General features: G+C 44.5%; 1 protein-coding gene across 2 annotated transcripts in view; it reads left to right on the top strand.

The window, feature by feature from the left end:
- Positions 1-20,989, top strand: part of ATXN10 (ataxin 10) — a 142,710-nt gene that overhangs the window by 81,780 nt on the left and 39,941 nt on the right. Inside the window, exon 11 of one of the 2 annotated variants that reach the window (XM_040345790.1) lies at positions 3,707-3,719. The exons of the other annotated variant lie outside the window; for it this stretch is intronic. Within the exon in view, the coding sequence (XP_040201724.1) occupies positions 3,707-3,713 (7 nt within the window). The 3' untranslated portion in view covers positions 3,714-3,719. Of the gene's footprint in view, positions 1-3,706; positions 3,720-20,989 lie in introns of those variants that run through there. 2 annotated transcript variants of the gene reach the window in all.

Here is a 20,989-nt window from a genome sequence, read left to right as displayed (position 1 = left end):
TTCTACAGCTATGCTGTGAAGACAAATCTATTTTTTGCTAGTTTATTTTTGTGTTGCCCAGTAGGACTGCTTTTGCATGTCTGTTGCCTGTTTCCTTCAATGGCCAACAAAGAAAATAGGATTTTTGTACACACCATAAAAAATTCTATTGAGGACACAGGTCCACCCCTCTGTGTTTGTCATCATGCTTGGTACTTGTGCCAATAAGCTGAAGCATGCTGGTAGTAGAGATGGAAGAAAGGGGCTTGTGCTGGCTTGCAGTTTTTGTTTGCCAGTGTCCAGTCCTTTAATGAGCAGCAGTAAAACCCAAAAGAGTTAAGACTTTCTAAAGATTGCACGGGGAGTTCAAAAAGGTTAACGATTAAAACCTCAATCGGGTTTTAATTGCGGGTTTCCCGATTTGGGGAGATATATCCTCGATTCCTGTCCTTAAGACCCAACAGGAAGCAAGAGTGAAAAGTACCTTTTTAGACAACTGCAAGACATTTTTTAGTAAAAAGGTATGGGGGTTTGAACCTCTTAGGCCATGTACACACGGTCGAACATGTCCGCTGAAACTGGTCCGCGGACCAGTTTCCGCGGACATGTCCGACCGCGTGTACGGCCTAGCGGACAGGTTTCCAGTGGACAAAAGTTTCTTAGCAAGCTAAGAAACTTGTCCGCTGGAAACATGTCCGTCGGACATTTCCGATGGTTAGTACACCTAATCGGACATGTCCGCTGGTTATGAAATTGATTCGACGCATGCGTGGAAGCATTGCACTTCCGTGTTTGAGAACGTCGGTGTCTTCTACGTCACCGCGTTCTCTGTCCCAAGGGGATTTTGGTCTGATGGTGTGTACACACATCAGACCAAAAGTTCCCAGGAGACATGTCCGATGAAAACGGTCCGCGGACCAGGGTGCATTGTTTTCAATCAGTCTGACTTGTATTGTGTTGAAACGTCATAAAGCAAAACATTTGTGTGCCACTGCAATGCTGAAAGAATTGTTTGCCTTTTTTTTTCTTCTCCCTTTATTTTCTATGTATGTCTATGTACTACAGCTTGCTGTAGGATGTTGGAATATGCTGTGTTTTTTTCTTTTTCTCATCCCTTGCCAATGGAGCTGGTTGGTGTGCATTAAAGCCATGCTCCTCTAACCCTCTTGTTTTGTACTGTTGGTGTAGTGTAAAGGGCTGTGCAAACTGTTGGCGCTATATAAATCCTGTATGATGATAATAATAATAAAGCCTGGTACGAGTCTCTATGGAACCGGTTCACATACTCTATCTCCACTGCAAATTTGCACAGGGGTACTGTGCATCCTTTGGTCTGTTTCAGGTCTGAATTTAGCCAAAAAATTCGGGCAGAAATCCAACCTGAAACGGTAACCGGGGATGCACCGGATCCCTGCTGTGAGCCGCATTCGGCAATAGTGTGAATCCAGCTTTACAGGTTTCACAGTAACAAACTTTTCATTATGGACACCTGTTCCAGTGACTCTCTTGGACAGGAATTCCCAGTACTTTGAAGCTCCTTTTGCCCAAAACTGACTTTTGGTGCAACCTGCAATCTTGTCCTAAAATGGAAGCTCTGTCCTTTAACCACTTCAATACCGAGCATTTTCATCCCCTTCTTGCCCAGGCCAATTTTCAGCTTTCAGCGCTGTCACCATTTGAATGATATTTGTGCGGTCATGCGCCGTTGTACCCAAATAAAATTTTGATATTTTTTCCCCCACAAATAGAGCTTTATTTTGGTGGTATTTGATTACCTCTGCGTTCTTTTTGCGCTATAAACAAAAAAAGACTGACAGTTTTGAAAAAAAAAACAATATTTTTTGCTATAATACATTTTTTATTCCTCAGTTGAGGCCAAGAAGTATTCTTCTACATATTTTTGGTAAAAAAATCGCAATAAGCGTATATTGATTGGTTTGCGCAAAAGTTATAGCGTCTAAAAAATAGGTGATAGATTTATGGCATTTTTATTATTATTATTATTTTTTACTACTAATGACGGCGATCTACGATTTTGTTTCTCATGACTGTGACATTGCGGCGGGCATATCGGACACTTTTGACACTATTTTGGGACCATTCACATTTATACAGCGATCAGTGCTATAAATGTGCACTAATTACTGTATAAATGTGACTGGCAGGGAAGGAGTTAACATTAGGGGGTGATCAAGGGGTTAATTGTGTGTCCTAGGGCAGGGCTCAAAATTTCAAGTCTTGAGCTACTAGCCAGGCCTTAAGAGTTACTCGCCACCAGTTGCCCCACCTAATTCATACACTGCCCTGTGCCTAATTGCACCCGTAAACACGCCCTCGTAGATTATCTCATGGAATGACAATGTTTTATGCAGAATCAAGTTACAAAATTAAATATTACCAACAACAACTTTAACAAAATGGGACAGGGCACTGGGGGCAGACCAGAGGGACAGGGCACTGGGGGCAGACCAGAGGGACAGGGCACTGGGGGCAGACCAGAGGGACAGGGCACTGGGGGCAGACCAGAGGGACAGGGCACTAGAACTGGGTCTCTTCCCCATTCTCTTGCTGTCTCCTCTGCAACTCCCATCCATCCTCTCTCTCTCCCATTCATCTCATCATCAGGAGCCTGTGTGTGCGGCTCCGCGCTTGCATGTCCCCACTTCCCCCTTTTATTCAGGCTGGCAGAGAGGAGAGGAGCTGCAGCACAGCGGGAGGGAGTATAATCCAGCGCTGAGATCCACACAACTGGACAGCCATTGACACCATAGCACAGCGCACACTGACAGCGCACAGCACACATTGAGACCAGTCTGCTCACAGTGCTCAGGCTAAACTGTTGGACACTTACATAGAGCACAAGGAGAAGAAAACTGCACAAACTAGAAGGCTGCCGCTCTCATGTCAGGGCAACTTTCAGTGAGCGCTGCACCGGAGTGGTCATTTTTGCAATCCTCCACCTCACTCATTACTTTCTGCTCTCCAGCTACATTGGTCAGGGCCCGGGGGAGGGGGGCAGGCTCAGAGAGGTCATACTGTTAGGTCCCATGGCTTAATGAGAATTGTAAGGAGAGCACCTGTGTACTGCTCTGCCTGTGCGCGGACTACTTTTCCCAAGCATGCACCTTTCCTCTTCGGCCGCCAATCTCATCGGGACTCTAAGTGTAGGCACAGATTAGAGGGAGATTGGTCATGCAGCCCTGTCATCACTCGCCCCCAGCTTAAATCCACTCGCCAAATGCTAGTAGGCGAGTGGAAATTTTGAGGGCTGTCCTAGGGGAGTGATTCTAACTGTAGGGGGGGGGGAATGATGAGAGGAGGTGACCGATCATTGTTCCTATATACAAGGAACATAAGATCAGTTCTCCTCTCCCCTGACATGACGTGGATCTGTGTGTTTACACACACAGATCCACGTCCCTGCTCTGTGAAGAGCAATCGCAGACGAAAATCGCACGTGCTCGCCACAATGCCGGGAAGAAAATACGTCATATGACGTCCGCCCGGAGGGAGGGAGAGTTCCTGCCGCCATCATTTTACAATATGGTGGTAGGCAAGTGGTTAAAAAATAATAATAATTGAGTATAAATAGCAATTTATTTTTTATTTTATTTTTATTTCAATCTTCACTGTTGAATCAAAATGCTTTGGAAAAAAACCTTAGGAACTTTTCCTTACAGGCACACGTCCAAGGTTCTGATCCGATTCTTCCATCCCTGCTAGTGAGCTATTAGTTGGCTCCGTGCAGTGAAACCAGGGTCTGGTTTGTAGATGTTGACCTACTGCTGATTGACTTAGTATTTTGGGTTCAGTATTTGGCAGACACCTGGAGAAACCAGCACTGTGTCAGGTGTATAGTAGGATGCATCTCACAGGTGCAGGTGGCTGATCTAGTCTATGATTTCGGGATGCATGCCAGCCTCAATGCAGGGTCACAAACCAAACTGACCTGAAAGCCTAATTCCCTGCGGAAGTCAAACACTGATTCAACGTTTACTCTCTACACAAAGCCTTTTTTGATGGAAATTTCATAATTGTTTGCTAGGGATTTATCACATCACATCCTCGTTTGTTGAATCGCAGCCTGCATCCGAATCTCCTTTCACCTCTGAAGGGTGCCTATCTCGTTGCTGCACACTGCTCGAGGGGCAGGAAAGGATAGGTAAATACACTGAGTGCTCTCATTCATTGATCTTCACGTAGGCCTTCAGAGACTTTGGGGAAAGCAGAAGCCTAGCCCGATTAATCAAATAATTTACAATGAAGCAATAAGAAAGAGAATATTTGTACAATGGCATTTTTCCCTCACTTAAGTTATATAAACTTCCTGATAGTTTTTTTTTTGTGCCTGTGGCGATAGAATTGCAGCTTTTGTTGATTTTCCATCTTCCTTCATATTTCTGCACATCCTTGTGATAGCGATGACATCATAGAGGTTCAGGTGGGTTCGATGCTCCCTGGGAGACTGACAACGGAGCTGTTGTAAGCTCATCCTGACTGAAGGAGGTCTTGGGGCACACCCAAAACATGCTGGAGGGATTATATCTTACTGGTGGCCTGGCATAGTTTTGGAATGTCTCATTCAGGGTTATGTGCATGATTTGTGGCAAGGAAAAGCTAATTCTGAGCTGGCATGGTCAGTCTGATGCCATGTGACCTCCCTCAATCAATGATAAGTGGTCTGAAGATGATCACGTGTAGAGCTTTTTAAATCCAGAGTAAGTGAAAGTAGGATATTTTTCAAGAAAGACATTTAATATTGGGTTTATGAAAGAACTTGAATATTAATACAAAAATTTAAATATGCAAGCCTAAAGAGAACCTGACCTGTTCGAAAAATGTTATTAAGGTAACCCCAGTGCTGAAGGGCATGAACCTTTAAATTGTCCAGCCCCAATTCGATTTTCTTAGTTTTAGGGTGGGAAAGAGTTGGAATTCCTGTCAGGTTTATACTGTATTTTGGACCATCGTTGGAAAGATTTACCCTCACTTCCAGTCTTTCCAACGATCGTTTACCTGACAGAAAGTGAAGAGAAATCTCAGATAGCAACACCAATAGAAACAAAGGGACTTTTGAATTACCTGTAATATTTGTTGAGTACAGTACACAAATTGGGCTTGGTCTTTGACTGGATTTTATGTTAACATCATAAGGTAACTGGGCTAGTGAAAACAGAACTGTTAGGACTCCCATTTAACCCCTCCCATTGACAGTCATCTTCAGTTTTTTTTTTTTTTTTTGCAAGCTATAAGAATTATTAGAGACAGAGGGGAAGGTTCTGTGTCCTGTATTGTACTCCACAATAGGATTTTACAGGTAAGTCAAAAAAGCTTTTTTTAATAGTACAGTACAAGTACAAGCAGACACTGGCTGGAAAAAGCGCCCAGAGGCGATTCAGTTCGCATGTGTAGCGCTATACAAGTCATTCATTCATTAATTCATTCAAGAAACAGACAAAGTATTAGATGACTGGGACATTGAAAAACAATACATAAAAAAGAGGGGTGGATAAAAGAGCAAACGAGGGACAAAAAAAAGGTAAAACAAAAAAGGTATAAGACCCTAATTAGACAGCTGCTATTAGCACCTTATGGCTGAAGCTGGTAAAACGTAGAAAACATGTAAGGGATGGATGGGGGAAGGAAAGCGCAGAGAGAGAGAAAGCAAATAGGGGGAAGTTACAGTGCGTAAAGAAGAGGTAAAGAGTTACACCACCCAATTCAGCTCCCACAGTCCCCGTATTGGGCCAATTTAGTTGGGTGACTGTAGAAATGTAATCTAGGTGTTTCATCCAGAGTTTTTAAAATCCAGACTGTTCAACTGGCCAGGATACTAGCCAGTTTTTACAAGCCACATTCAAACAGTAAAGAGAGACCTCTCTGTGGTGTTTAGGAGCAAGACAGAAAGATGGTTGGATGATGTCTTAATTAGGGTGAAAGGAGGAGGACCAATTTGGGCCTTCTCAGGACAACCTTATCATTTGTGCAACACCAGGAAAAGGGTTACAAGATAATGCTGCCAGCTCCGATACTCATTTAGCTGAAGAGATAGCGACAAGAAAAATACTTTGCGAGTGAGTTCAATAACAAAATATCCTGGATCGGTTAGAATGGATCCTGTGATGTCACTGAAGAATATCTAGGAGGATCTAAATGAGCTACTCCCTGCACAAAGACCTTCATCAAAGCATGAGAGGCCAATGGTTGCTGGAAGAGGATAACCAAGACTGAAATCTGCCCTTTGATGGTACTCAAGGCCAGGTGTTGATCTAGATCAAACTGGAGAAAGGCCAGGATGTGTCCTCCTCTCTAGGAAGACTTTATCTGCTTGGTTGATGCAAAAATAAGCCTTCCAGGTACAATGGTATGTTTTACGAGCAGTAGTCTTCCTAGCAAGAAGAGTCAGGATAAGCAAATCCAATAAGCTTCTGTCCCCCAGGACCTGCACTTCAACAGCTAGCAACTGAGAAGAAGGGTGGTAGATTCGACATTGAGACAGAAGATCTACACGATTTGGAAGAGTTTAAGGTAAATCTGCCAGAAGCCGGAGTATGTCTAAGTACCAAACCCTCCTGTGCTTGTTTGGTGCCACAAGAATCACTCGAATGCTCTTTGACACAGTCCTGTGGAACAGTCAAAAAAAGGAGTTTTAGTGCAGAAAAAGCATAGATTAGGTGAAACTGATCCCACAAAGTCACCAAAGCATCCACTGAAAAAGCTCAAAGATCTCTGGACCTGCCAACGAACCTGTTAAGTTTGTTGTTGAACTGGGAAACTAACAAGTCCACATATGGCATCCCCCATCTGTGACAAATGTCCTAAAAAAAACTCCAGGGACCCTCTCGTTTATCCAAAGGCTGAGGAAGTCGATGGGTCAATTTCCTACGATTGGAATGTGAACAGCTGTAAGAACTAGAATGTAGTTCTCTACCCAGGTCAGAATACATTCTGCTTCCTTCTGTCTGATTCTAAAGAAATACATTGCCCCTGAGGTCCAGCATAGGATGCAAATTGCCTTTGGCTTTCAGAACCATGTCTATGTTGGAGTAAAAACCCTGAAACCTCTCTCCTGCAGGACGCTGCAAGGTGGGCAATTGTTGAAGAGCAGCATGGAGGTCCTCCAAACTCTGTGGAGAAGGTACATTGGAAGACATGTATTGAGAAGGAAGGAGAGCGCAAAACCAGCCTGTACCTCCTGGGGACTACATGCCTGGCCCAGAGTTCCAGAAGGTCTTGATTCTCGGTATCCGAAAAAAGCCAGCAGACGTCCTCCCAACTTGAAGTGAGTGTCCCATTCCTGAGATGGGGGCTTGAAGTTGGGCTTGGTCTGCTTGGGATTCTAGGGCTGGTGGCAGGAGGAGGTGCAGGGCTTAGATTTGAAGAAAGAGGCTTGGGAATGATAAAATGATGAACTCCTTCTAAAACTGGAGGATAATGCCTTGTACACCCGATCGGAATTTCCGATGAAAAAACGTGGGCCCCATCGGACTTTTTTTCGTCTGACTTTAGAAATTTCCTATCAGAAATCCCGATAGTCTGTTTGGAACTCTGATGGACAAAAAACTATGCATGCTCAGAATCAAGTCAACGCATGCTGGGAAGCATTGAACTTAATTTTTCTCGGATCGTCGTAGTCTTTTACATCACTGTGTTTTGGACGGTCGGAATTTTTTTTTTATTTTTTTTTATTTTTTATTTATGTCAGGGAAATTGGCTCACGCACGAGCCGCAACAGTAACATCAGATCAGTACAGTCCGATAAAACAAAACAGTCATTTTGCAAAGGAACGTTAACATACAGAGACAAAACACGCGTGTCCCCGAATCTACAGCGTTTTAACTTCCCTTTAAAAGTACCCCATCGAGGTCAACTGATATCACTTTCCCCGATCGGGGTTTCAAAGTCGGGGGAGGTCCCTTGTCGGGTTGAACACGGGCGTCTCTCATCTTGAGCGTCCTGTGTGGATGGACAGTGCCAACTGTGGCATCGCGGGTCGTCCGGGCCAGTCCCTGTGTTTTTTTTTTTTTTTTAAATGAGTGAAAACTAGGTTAGAGAAGATGTAAAGAAGAAGAGAGAAAAGAGAGAGAGAGAGAGAAGAAGGCAGGGGAAAGCATTGAGGGATAGGGGGGGGGGGGGCGGTCGGAATTTGGCCTGACAGTGTGTATGCAAGACATTGAACGGAATTCCGACGGAACATTCCATCAGATTTGATCCCATCGGAAATTCCGATCGTGTGTACAGGGCATAAGGATTTGTTTGCAGGTGCCCTAGCTTTTTTTTGTTGCTAGGCAAAAGCGTGCTCTTACCACCCTTCACATCATTCCAGATCCAGATGTAATTATCGCGTTACAATGTGATATGTAAATGGTGTATATTTATCTTCCTGTGTGTAGCTATAGCTTTTGTAGGTTGTTTAGTGAATGGAAGGATGTTGTTTTTGTGACCAAAAAAATTATATAATATCTGATAAAAAAAAAAATAAAAATCTAGTTATTCACCAAAGAATTGTAACCTCTTTTGGTGTTTTTTACATGCCAGCTCTGAGTATAGCTGTCTGCCTGTATCTTCTGTATGGGAACTACAAGCTGTCTGCCATGGTGGAAGATGGTAGTTCATTCATGGCATGTGACCTCAGATTCCAGTGCGCGGTCAGGAGTGTGTAATGCACAGGGTGCAGGGCTCAGGAGTGTAAATATCTTGTAGAGTGTAGGCTCAGGAGTGCATATTGTATAGGGTGTAGGGCTCTATTCAGCAACCAGACAGAAATCACTTTGCTGGAAGAAGGTTAGTATGAGACGGGTTCTGATTGGCTAATACTGGTATTACACTCAGTGGTTTGCTTTTTGCAATGCTCAAATTACTTTTCCAGATGTCAAACAACTTTATTGACCACAGCAAATTCTCTTATGTTTTCAGTGTAATGTGGTAAACCAAAAGGAAGACCCTGGTTGCTATATGCAATAACAACTTCCCCTGATTCAGGCACTTTTAGGCCTGAGGCCTTTCATTTTTTCCCAGAACGTTCCCTGCTCACCTGCAGAGACCTCTTCCCCATCATGATGGATTGTGCACAGGTCACAGAATGATCTCTTGGGGGGGGGGGGGGGGTAGAAACATTATTGATTGAGATGTGAGCCTGTCTGCCAGCTTTACGGAAGCCCGGAAATATTCCTACCCTAGAGCTGTGTGTGCTGCGGTCGATTGTGAATCACGCCTTTTGTCTCCACGTTCCCTTTCACTTCCTGCACAAACTTCACACAGACTTTGTTATATAAAAGTTGGTTTTGCCAGTTTTGGAGGAGGTGGCGTGCAAGAATCAGCACGTTTCACTTTTTTCTTTATTTTTTTGGAAGGTAATTGCATATTGTGATTTATAAACCAACCTCTAAGCATTTCATCGGTTTTCTCGATCAGATAATGAGAAATAAAATTCTCTTGTAAAGTATATCATTAAATGAAATCCACTGGGTAACATTCTGTTGTATGTCAGGTAAAAAAAAAACAGTATAATCTGTCTCTTCAATACATGCACATTTTCCCATTTTTATCCCTTCAAAAATGCTAGAAGTATAGAAAATACCTGTTGATCTGCCAGAAATCCAGTGGGTTCCTAACTTCCTGTTTGTGCTGGCAATGCCGCGCCTTCGCTGGACTGAAATCCCAACAAGCATTGACAGCCCTGTGTTTAAAGCATACTGTATATCTGCTGCCTCCACTGTGGAAGCTATATATTTCTGCAATACTTTACTACCATGTTTCCCCGAAAATAAGCCCGGGTCTTATATTAATTTTGGACACCAAAAACTGTGCCTAGTAGTAATAGCTAAAATGCTTGTAAACTGCCAGAATCCTTGCCACTACAGCAATATACAATTCAAAAGGTGTATGTTTACCTTCCTATAGCATTGCTCAACACTTCCATGACTTGCCTGAGCTGTCTTCCTTGCACCGAGAACTGCAGAAGGGGGTCCGAGATCCCCCGCTGATAGGAGGGGGAGAGCAGTGAAGATGAATGGCGCATTCCATGACCCGCTCCGAGCAATGCAGAGGGAGGGGGGTCAAGATCCCCCACTGACAGTCAGGAGAAGGGGAGAGCAGCAGAGGTCAGATGAATGGCGCTTTTATTGCCCGCACTGAGCAATGCAGAGGAAGGGGGGGGTGGAGATCCCCCGCTAGCAGCCAGGAGAAGGTAAGGGGGAGAGCAGTGAAGATTAGCTGAGCAGCGCTTTCGTGGCCCGCTCTGAGCAATGCAAATGGAGGAGGGGTCGAGATCCCCCACTGACAGCCAGAAGAAGAGAAGGGGAGAGCAGCTGTAGATCATATAGCGGCACTAAAAGAAGGTACCTGATTAAAGCATACCCCAGCAAACACACACCTTTTACACTATACAACACTGCATTAGTGAGGATTCTTGCAGTTTTCAACCACTTTTAAACTAGGGCTTATATTGCAGCCCTCCCGAAAAGCCTGCTAGGTCTTATTATCGGGGTAGGTCTTATTTTCGGGGAACCACGGTAGGTAAACTGTTGAATCCCCACTATACAGTGCTTTGCAAAAGTATTCACCCCCTTGGCATTTTTCATTTTGTTGCCTTACAACCTGGGATTAACATGGATTGTTTGAGGATTTGCATTATTTCATTTACAGAACATGCCCACAACTTCGAAGATGTTTTTTTTTTTTTATTGTGAAGCAAACAACAAATAAGTAAAAATAACAGAAAAAGTCAATGTGCATAACTATTCACCCCCCTAAAGTCAATACTTTTGTAGAGCCACCTTTTGCTGCTATCACAGCTCCAAGTCGCTTTGGATAAGTCTCTGAGCTTGCTACATTTTACCACTGGGATTTTTGCCCATTCCTCCTTGCAAAACTGCTCAAACTCCTTCAAGTTGGATGGTTTGCGCTTGATATTAGCAATCTTTAAGTCTGACCACAGATTTTCTATTGGATTGAGGTCTGGGCTTTGACTATTTCATTCCAACACATTTACATGTTTCCCCTTAAACCACTGAAGTGTTGTTTTAGCAGTGTGTTTGGGGGTCATTGTCCTGCTGGAAGGTGTACCTCTGTCCTAGCCTCAAATCACACAGGGTGGTACAGGTTTTGCTTAAGTAAATCCCTGTATTTAGCGCCATCCACCTTTCTTTCAACTCCGACCAGTTTCCCAGTCCCATCTGCTGAATATGGTGTTCTTTGGGTGATGTGATGTGTTGGGTTTGCGCCAGACATAGCGTTTTCTTTGATGGCCAAAAAGTTCAATTTTAGTCTCATCAGACCAGAGCACCTTCCTCCATTCATTTTGGGATTCTCCCATATGCCTTTTTTACAATCTCAAAATATACCATTTTGATTTTTTGCTGAAAGTAATGGCTTTCTTCTGGCCACTCTGCCATAAAGCCCAAATCTATGGAGCGCACGGCTTATTGTCGTCCTATGTACAGAAACTCCAGTCTCTGCTGTGGAACTCTGCAGCTCCTCCAGGGTTACCTTAGGTCTCTGTGCTGCCTCTCTGATTAACGCCCTCCTTGCCCGGTCCGTGAGTTTTGGTGTGCGGCCGTCTCCTGGCAGGTTTTCTGTTGTGCCATGTTCTTTCCATTTGGTTATGATAGATTTCATGGTGCTCCTAGGGATCATCAAAGATTTGGAATATTTTACACCGTTGCTTTTTTTTTTTTTAATCTGTATGGCCGGGAGCCAGCTATACATTACAGCCGCGAGCAAGTTTAACCACCTCAGGCCCGCGCTATAGCCGAATGACGGCTACAGCGCGGACCTAAAAATCCAACTGGACGTCAATTGACATCTGCCCCTTTTGGCGTTCCCTGCGCGCGCTCCCGAGCGCGCAGCGGGGAAACTCTGTGTTGGCCGTGTCCCTTGGACACAGCCAATGACAGATCGCGGCGAACAGCCAATCAGAGTGGCTGTTTGCTATGCGATCTGTGCGGCCAATGAGAGGTAATCTCAAATGTAAACATTTGAGATCATCTCTCATTGCCGGCTCACACAGAGACAGCGTCTGTCTCTGGAGAGGAGACCGATCTGTGTCCCTTGTACATAGGGACACAGATCGGTCACCCATCCCCCCCCAGTCACCCCCCTCCACCTACAGTTAGAACACTATACAGGGAACATATTTAACCCCTTCCTCACCCCCTAGTGTTAACCCCTTCAATGCCAGTCACATTTATACAGTAATTAGTGCATATTTATAGCGCTGATCGCAGTATAAATGTGAATGGCGCCAAAAATGTGTCCGATGTGTCCGCCTGAATGTCACCATCCCAATAAAAATCGCAGTAAAAAAAAAAAAAAATAAAAAAAAAAAACAATTCTGTCCCCTATTTTGTAGGCGCTATAACTTTTGCGCAAACCAGTCGCTTATTGCTATTTTTTTTTTTTTTTTTTTACCAAAAATATGTAGAATACGTATCGGCCTAAACTGAGATTTTTTTTTTTTTTAAATTGGGCTATTTATAATAGCAACAAGTAAAAAATATTGTATTTTTTTTCAAAATTGTCGCTCCTTTTTGTTTATAGCGCAAAAAATAAAAACCGCACAGGCGATCAAATACCACCAAAAGAAAGCTCTACTTGTGGGGAAAAAAAAGACGTAAATTTTGTTTCGGAAGCCACGTCGCACGACTGCGCAATTGTCAGTTAAAGCGACGCAGTGCCGGAAGCTGAAATTTCACCTGGGCAGGAGGGGGGTATATGTGCCCAGTAAGCAAGTGGTTAAAGGGGTTGTAAAGGTAAACGTTTTTTTACCTTAATGCATCCTATGCATTAAGGTAAATAAACATCTGACAGCACCGAGCCCCCGTTTTACTTACCTCACCGTTCGAAAGTCCCAGGCGCGTGCTTGTCATCTTGTTCGGTTCACAGCCTGGCCGTTGATTGGCTAGGCTGGGCGGATTGATAGCAGCGCAGCCATTGGCTGGCGCTGCTGTCAATCACAGCGGATGACGCGGCGCGCCGGGGGGCGGGGCCGAGTGATACAGTCGGCGGCTATGGACGCCGCTGTATCACGGGAGCGCGCTCGCAAAAGCTTTCCACCATGCAAGGGAGCTCACATGAATGTGGAAAGCTTTTGCGAGGAGGAGCCGAGACAGCCGCCGAGGGACCCCAGAAGACAGGATTCGGGCCACTCTGTGCAAAACTAGCTGCACAGTGAAGGTAAGTATAACATGTTTGTTATTTAAAAAAAAAAATATTTCTGCCTTTTAGTGTTCCTTTAAGGTCTTTCATCCAGCAGAATCAACAAAAAAACTGGCTTGATTACTCAGCCCACACACTCAATGTGAATTTGGGAATCCTCCCTGCTGATTTATTGTATTCTGACAGCAGGGAGACTTTCCTGCCATCAGAATACACTCATCCGTGTTGCAGGCTATAGCCTGCAGTGCTGATTAAGCAGAGAAAGTCCGAGAGGGCGGTTGTACAGAAGTCGATTGGCACATACAAGGATAGAAACTTGGCCAGTCAGTTCTGAACTGGCCAAATTCTGATCCACATATGGCCAGCTTAACACACAGTTGGCTCCGGTAGAGAAAAAAAACGACAAGGGAGCACAGGAAACTCCAGTAGTACAGTAAATGCGAGCCCTCACACACCATCCAGAAGGATTGGTGGTATTTGATCACCTCATCACCTTATTTTTTGCGCTATAAACAAAAATAGTGCGACAATTTTGAAAAAAAAAAACAATATTTTTTTACTTTTTGCTATAATAAAAAAAAAAAAAAAAGATATAAAAAAAAGTATTTTCTCTCAGTTTAGGCCGATACGTATTATTCTACAATATTTTTGGTTAAAAAAAACGCAATAAGCGTTTAACGATTGGTTTGCGCAAAATGTATAGCACTTACAAAATAGGGGATAGATTTATGGCATTTTTATTAATATTTTTTTTTTTTTACTACTAATGTGTGTATGTTTTTCTAACTGTAGGGGGGCAGGGCTGGACGTGTGACGTCACTGATCACCTTTCCCTGTATCAGAGAACAGACAATCAGTGACATTGCCACTGTGAAGAACGGGAAGGTGTGTTTTACACACACCTCTCCCCGTTCTTCAGCTCCTGTGACCAATCGCGCGGTGATCGGGTCCATGGCTCCCGCGGAGTTTCGGCCCGCGCGACCCAAGGCTGGGCACTTAAAGGGGACGTACAGGTACGTGCCTGTGCCCAGCCGTGCCATTCTGCCGACGTAAACCGGAAACTGACTTGCATGGTGTGAACTAGAGCCAACTAGGCCATTGCAATACATGGAAAACACTGTGCATGCATTTTTAGTGCAGAAAAAATGCACACGAAACTGTACGGAATTGCGTCTGGTGTGAACTGGCCCTTACTGAGTATGCAGTTTCTTTATGTTCTGTGTTCCAGTTTAATGGCTAAGTTCACCTTTTGGAAAAAAAACAATAAATGCACTTTTTGTTTAAAAAAAAAGTGCATTTATTGTTTTTCCCCTTAGGAGCCTGCAAAGCATTGCACCTGAGATCAGGGGATGAGAAATGCAATGTCAAGATCCTGCAGACAAGCCCTGCAGCTGTCAGACCTCCGATTACCATACGGCTTGTAAGTGAACTAGGAGAGTGCCTATCGGCGCCCATGCAGTCCATTGAGATCTACAAGCCATCAGCCGCAATGGCTGATGGTAATTCTAGTTCTCTTGCTCACAGATCAATGCGGATGAATGGCACAGCCATGTACACTGAGCCCTGCATGGCTGCACTGGTTTCAAAATGCAACCAGGGGGGGGGGGGATATCCCCCCCCTGCTGTCATTGGGTAAGGTGGGGTGAGGCGGGGGATCAGGGATGCAGGGGGCAGGTCTGGAACACCAAATTATGGGCGTAACATGCTCTGAAAAGTAAACTTATACTTCAGGCTGGTTCTATGACCACTGGCCCAGGTTTCCTGTTGAGTCACCCTTGCCTGAAGGGACTAAGATTGTGTCTCCCCACACTGTGTGCATCAATAGAAACGCACAGCCCTGTAGCCTAGGATAGCAAGGCACTCCTCACTTCTCCCTATTCTTCCCACTCCATTCTCCAACAGATTGGCTTGAAACTACACTGTCCACTGTAAACTCATTCCTGTGAAGACGGGATGTTCGGGGAAGTGGCCAGCAGTTTAAATAGTTGTAAATTGCAAGCGCTGGGTAAGAATGTTAACAAATTGCTTGCTGGGGAATGTTTCTTTTTTGTGCTCTGTTTAAAAAAAAAAACGCAGAGGAGTTAATACTACTTTAAGGAGGCCTATTTAAAAAGAAAATGGCTGAAGCGTGGCTAAATCTGACTAAGGAGTGTCTGTACTTCAAAATGAAAAGCTTAATCCCCAGATTACCTGGTATTCAGGTGCACCTTTGAAAAAAATGAGAGACAGACTGAAAGGTTCAAAAGTTGTGTTTTTTTTTCTTCCTATCTGATACTCTAACAAAAAACACTGGCTTGTTAAAGTACAAATTTATTCTAATTTGAATAAATACGTACAAATATTTAAAATAAAAGATATCCATAGCACAGAAATTGGCTTTACCATATGAAAAGTGACAGTTTTCCTATTTTGATCTGTATTTATCTTCCTCAAACTGGCACTGAAGGGTTTTTTTTTATTTTTTTTTAGAGGATCCCTGGAATATGTCCTCAAAAATGGCAGACAGAGGGCAAGGGACTAGTAAGCAGATTCGCCTTTGGCCTTCCTGCAGTTTATCCTTTTCCCCCTTATTGATTTCAAACTACTAACTACTACCTACAAAGCCATCCACAACTCTGCCCCCAGCTACATCACTGACCTAGTCTCTAAATACCAACCTAATCGTTCTCTTCGCTCTTCTCAAGACCTCCTACTCTCTAGCTCTCTCATCACCTGCTCCCATGCTCGTCTCCAGGACTTCTCCAGAGCCTCTCTAAGCCTATGGAACTCCTTACCCCAATCTATCCACCTATCTCCTTCTCTATTAGCTTTTAGAGGATCCCTGAAAACCCTCCTCTTCAGAGAAGCCTATCCTACCCACACCTAACAACTGTATTTGCATTTGAGTCCATCTGATCATCCCCCACAGCTACTACCCTTTGTTCCACTTGACCCTCCCTTCTAGATTGTAAGCTCTAACGAGCAGGGCCCTCTGATCCCTCCTGTATTGAATTGTATTGTGACTGTACTGTCTTCCCTGATGTAAAGCGCTGCGCAAACTGTTGGCGCTATATAAATCCTGTATAATAATAATAATAATAATAATAATAATAATTTACCATGTTTTCATCTGCACTGTGTTTGTGTGGAAACATCCATCTTGGCAGAGATGGGGCTTTGCCTCCTCATGTCAAAATCTCCAGCAAAGGGAACAGTGAGCATCACTGTGACATCACCAAACCTCACTCCAAAACTTTTCTTACTATCTCTGCAGAGCAGAAACAAGTAACAATCTCGAGTGAAGTGTGCTAAAAAGTCCTTGAAGATTATATATTAGAACTGGGGGAGATTTTATTTTACATCTTGCTAAAACTGAAGTTCCATGTAAAAGGATCAGGGTTGTTTCACGTATGAAGTGAGCAATCAAGATACAGAATAACTTCCTGAGAGCAAATTCTTTCCCGTTTTTCCTTTTGTCTGTTTTGCACATTTGTTGATTCACATGCTGCCAAGCACGTAAAGCGGAGCTGGCAGTAATTGAACGTTACCTGGATAAAATAGTATGTCTGCTTGTCTTTAGGGCATTCTCAGAATTGTGAGGAGTCATGTAGGTGCTCGCCTTGTTGCTGGGGGCCCCAGGGGAGCACGACAAGGGGAGCCATGGCTTGCACACATCATTAAACATCCTTTTGGAGACAAATTATGTCTTGGCTTACTGTATAAATCACAAGGGAATGAAGAAAAATGAATCCCTTGCACATCACACAGATTTTAATCTCTACAAGCCAGTGGAAGATTTAGTACGACACACTTTTAGGAAGTTGGTCTTCCTTTTTGAAGCTTTATCGGCCAAGACAAAACAGTGCCTCACTTGATTTTAGTGGAATCTCATTTATCAGTGTTTTAAAGAGAAACTGTCTGTATGTCATATAGCAAACAACTATGGGAATTATTTTCTTCCTCCTATTGCAGTTTAAAAAGTTGATTTGGTGAAAAAAATTACCCATTGCACCATGGGTACCATGGTGCAGCAGAGTGCAGTGTGTCAGTGGCAGGGGACTGTTGAAGAGCGTAGCTGCTTGTCAGAGCAATGTTTAGTGTGCAGGTGGTGGGAGTAGAAAGGGTTAGGTTGAGTGCAGAATGTAATGTGAGCAGATGGATGGGGGGCGTAGTACTGTGATCAGGAGGTGAGGTGGCCAGGAAGGGAAGTGCTAGGGGGAATGTTATGTACTATGAGCAAGGGGGATGAGGTTGCCAGAGGGGTGATGGGTTGGGGTGGGGGACTGGGAAGGATGTACTGTGAGCAGGAGATGAGGTGGCTAGAGAGGAATGTTCCGTGAACAGGAATGGGGTGGTCAGAGAACGATGTACTGTAAGCAGTGGTGAGGACAGGGAGGGTTGTACACAGGGAGGGTTGTACTCCCTATGACTAGGGAGGAATGTATTGTGAGCAGGAGGTGAGATGACCAGAGAGAGGTGTACTTTAAAGTGGTTATAAACCTCCGACATGAAATATAAACAGCATATCCCTCTATAGTGTGTACTTGTCTCAATTGAGAGCCCTAAGTGTTACTTTTGGCTACTGCTTTGTTCCTCTGCTATATGCATGAATCACTTCTGACAAGTTTTCCTGACACCAAGAGAAAAATGGTGACGGGGGTGGTGGGGGCGTCACCAGGAGATTGACAGCCTCAGTTTCTGTGAGCTGCATGGAGGTGGGGTGTCTCTTCCTTCCAAACAGCGTTTTTAGAGAAAACTACTGTGGGGATCTTCCTCCCGTTCTCGCTGCCACAATTTAAAGTGAGCGTGGCCGTGCAGGGCTCCGCCAACGTGGCCGCATCATTCATTCAAAGATTTCTGTTAATCGATGAACTACAAGTACAAACGGCCTTTGCAGCTGTCAGCTTGTAGTTCTCAATGAACCACCACGGCGCTGTGGTAGTTCATTGATTTTTCCTGTCAATGTAAAACTGCCTGCCCATACGCTGTACGGGCAGACAGATTTCACTGACAGTCTGCAGGAGTGCTGCATGGCATCAGTGATCAGCTGATTGCTGGTACATTGCTTTCCAGTCTCCTAAAACCTGCAAAAAAATGTCCATTTATTATTTGTTGTTAAAACTTATCCTTTAACCTTGTTCTATGTATTTTGTTAAATGACAAAGCATGTTTGAACTTTAGCGCTGGTGGTGTATGAGGATATAATTAATATTATATTTATTAAATTATAGCTGCTATTCATATTTATATGGGTTTACAAATGTTATTATTTATTTTTTTGGCTACCTGGTTGTAGGGGATATATTATTTTCAAAAGAAATTGTCATTTGTCCAGGAAAAGAGATGGATTCCTTTAACTCCTGAAGCAACAGATCTTATATTTTTACTGAGATGATGGCTGTTGGAGTCACTATTTGCATGCATCACAAGATAGCCACTTCTGCTTAGACAGACTTTTAAGACCTGAGAGGTCCACTTTAATTTGACAAAAGTCAAGTCTTTTGATGTGGGTCTCATAATCACCAAGCCATTAAAAAAGATCCAAAGGCAGTTGCCTTATTCACACTTTTCTTTATCGTACATCACGGGACACAGAGCGGCATATTCATTACTATATGGAGTACCTTCAGGTGATGGACACTGGCAATCTCAAACAGGAAATGCCCCTCCCTATATAACCCCCTCCCATAGGAGGAGTACCTCAGTTTTTACGCCAGTGTCTTAGGTGTTGGTCATGGTTTAGCTTGCCTCCGCATCCTTGGGATTAGGTGAGCTAACCGGTTCTGTCCAAAGGCCTCAGCGCTAAAGTGGTCAGTAACCGGACCCCAAACCCTTGGGGTATAGCCCATAATGCTTTTCTTTTTAGAGAGCTGGACCCTGGGCCCAGAACCTAGAAACCTTTGGGGGCCTAATGTTTCTGTTGCCAGAGTGCTATATGGGCCCAGGACAGTGGATCCTTCATAGAAACCCAGGGCCTGAAGGTCTAGACAGCCCCACGGAGATGGGGGAAGATTGGGCCTCTTGCTTGGCAAAGTCCTGCGGCATGGAGCAGGTAAGTGAGGGGAAACTTGCGGAACTTGGTTCTTAGCAGGTTTTTCTGGGGGGTCACAGGGGACATGCCTAAAGTTATGCGCTGCATCTGGCAAAGTAAGTCACATATCTTAATGATAGGATGGCTCTATGTGTTATTTCCCCATAAGAGGTGACCTCCCTGGTAGTATTGAAAAGCATTGAGTGGGGCTGTGTGTGTGTGTGTTCAGAGAGCTGTGCTTGCCTGCAAGCCTCCAGGCGATGCTGCATGGTTCTTCCTCCTTAGCCTGGATGACAGGCAAACGCTGGCCTCCTCGTGGGCTCCCTAAACCCCCAACCCCCCCCCCCGTCGGCGGGCGCGCGCGCGTCCCCGTGTTATAGGCGCAATTTCGCGCCGTTAGCTGAGGGGGGAAGGGCGGGTCAGTTGGTTTAAGGAAGGGGCGGCCCTTCCTTTCGTTCCATCAGCTCAGTCTATGCTGGAACTGAGGAGGAAGAGACCAGAGCGGCAGACTGTCTTCAAGCCTAGAAATAGGCTGTTCTTTTCTATCTCAGTAGTTTTTTCTTGGCAATACTACTAAGGGGGACAGAATGTTTTTTCTTTCTTGGGTTTAAAAAAAAAAAAAAAGATCCATTAAAGGGAGAAAAGGCATTTTTTATCCCCCAAACAGGTTTTTGGGCGATAATTGTTTATAGTTCCAAAACACCGATAAGTTAGCGGGCGTACCTCGGTATTGTACCATGGCATCCGGGTCAGAGGGTACAAGAGGTGGGGATTCCCCCAGAGAGTCTGAGGTCTCGGAAAAAATTATGCCGCTGCTTTCCCGAGAGGGAGCCTTGGGGCCATCGGGATCTGGGGCTGGAGCTGGCTCGGGTCAGTCCAACCCTAGAATGGTCACGGACGAGGTATTGTCCACCTCCTTAAAGGAGATGGAAAAAAGAATGGAAAAAATGATAACCATGGCTCTGCGGGGCAGAAAACGGAATAGATCTCCGTCGCCCGAGCGTGGACCCTCTGAGGAGGAGGTCCTTTCCGCAGGGGAATTGGAAGACCTCTTGGACAAGGACCAAGCAGGTTCGGGGATCGAGGATCCGGATACAGAGGAGTCTGGGGCAGTCTCCCAAAGGGAGAGCTGGTGGGTTCAAGCCTTAACGGACTTGGTCCATGGTGCTTTCAACTTGCCAGTACCAGATCTCCAAGTATCGACTGTTTCAGCTTTGGGCTCACTAAGGGCGCCTCAAAACAACGCAGTTTTTCCGATCCATCCTCTGCTAGAGGAAGTTTTGTTTCAAGATTGGATCAAGCCAGATAGAATCTTTTTACCACCTAAAAGATTCTCGGCCTTATATCCTATGGAAGAGAAATTTTCCAAGAGATGGGCGACCCCTGCGGTGGACGCAGCCATCTCATGTGTTAACAAATCTTTAACATGCCCTGTAGAAAACATACAGGTGTTCAAAGATCCGGTGTGGCTGCGATTGGGGTTGCACAAGCATTATCGGATCAAACTAAGCAGATGCTTAAACTTATTCCTGCCCAGCAGGCAGAAGAATTTTCGGATGTCCCTAGGGCCATACGCTTTACGGTAGATGCGATTAAGGATTCTATCCAGCAAGCGTCACGCTTATCGTTATCCCTTATCCATATGAGAAGACTCTTATGGTTAAAGAGCTGGGAGGCTGAGCCCCCATGCAAAAAGCTCCTGGTAGGGTTCCCCTTCCATGGAGGACGACTCTTCGGAGAAGACCTGGATAAATACATTCAGACCATTTCAAGTGGCAAAAGTACTCTTTTGCCAACCAAGAAGAAGTTTCAGGGGCCTGCGTTTAAACGACAGCACTCCC

This window comes from Rana temporaria, chromosome 3, assembly GCF_905171775.1.
Source record: "Rana temporaria chromosome 3, aRanTem1.1, whole genome shotgun sequence".
Taxonomy (NCBI): domain Eukaryota; kingdom Metazoa; phylum Chordata; class Amphibia; order Anura; family Ranidae; genus Rana; species Rana temporaria.
The sequence above is the reverse complement of the archived record's forward strand: the minus strand, read 5'-3'. Positions and strand labels throughout refer to the sequence as shown.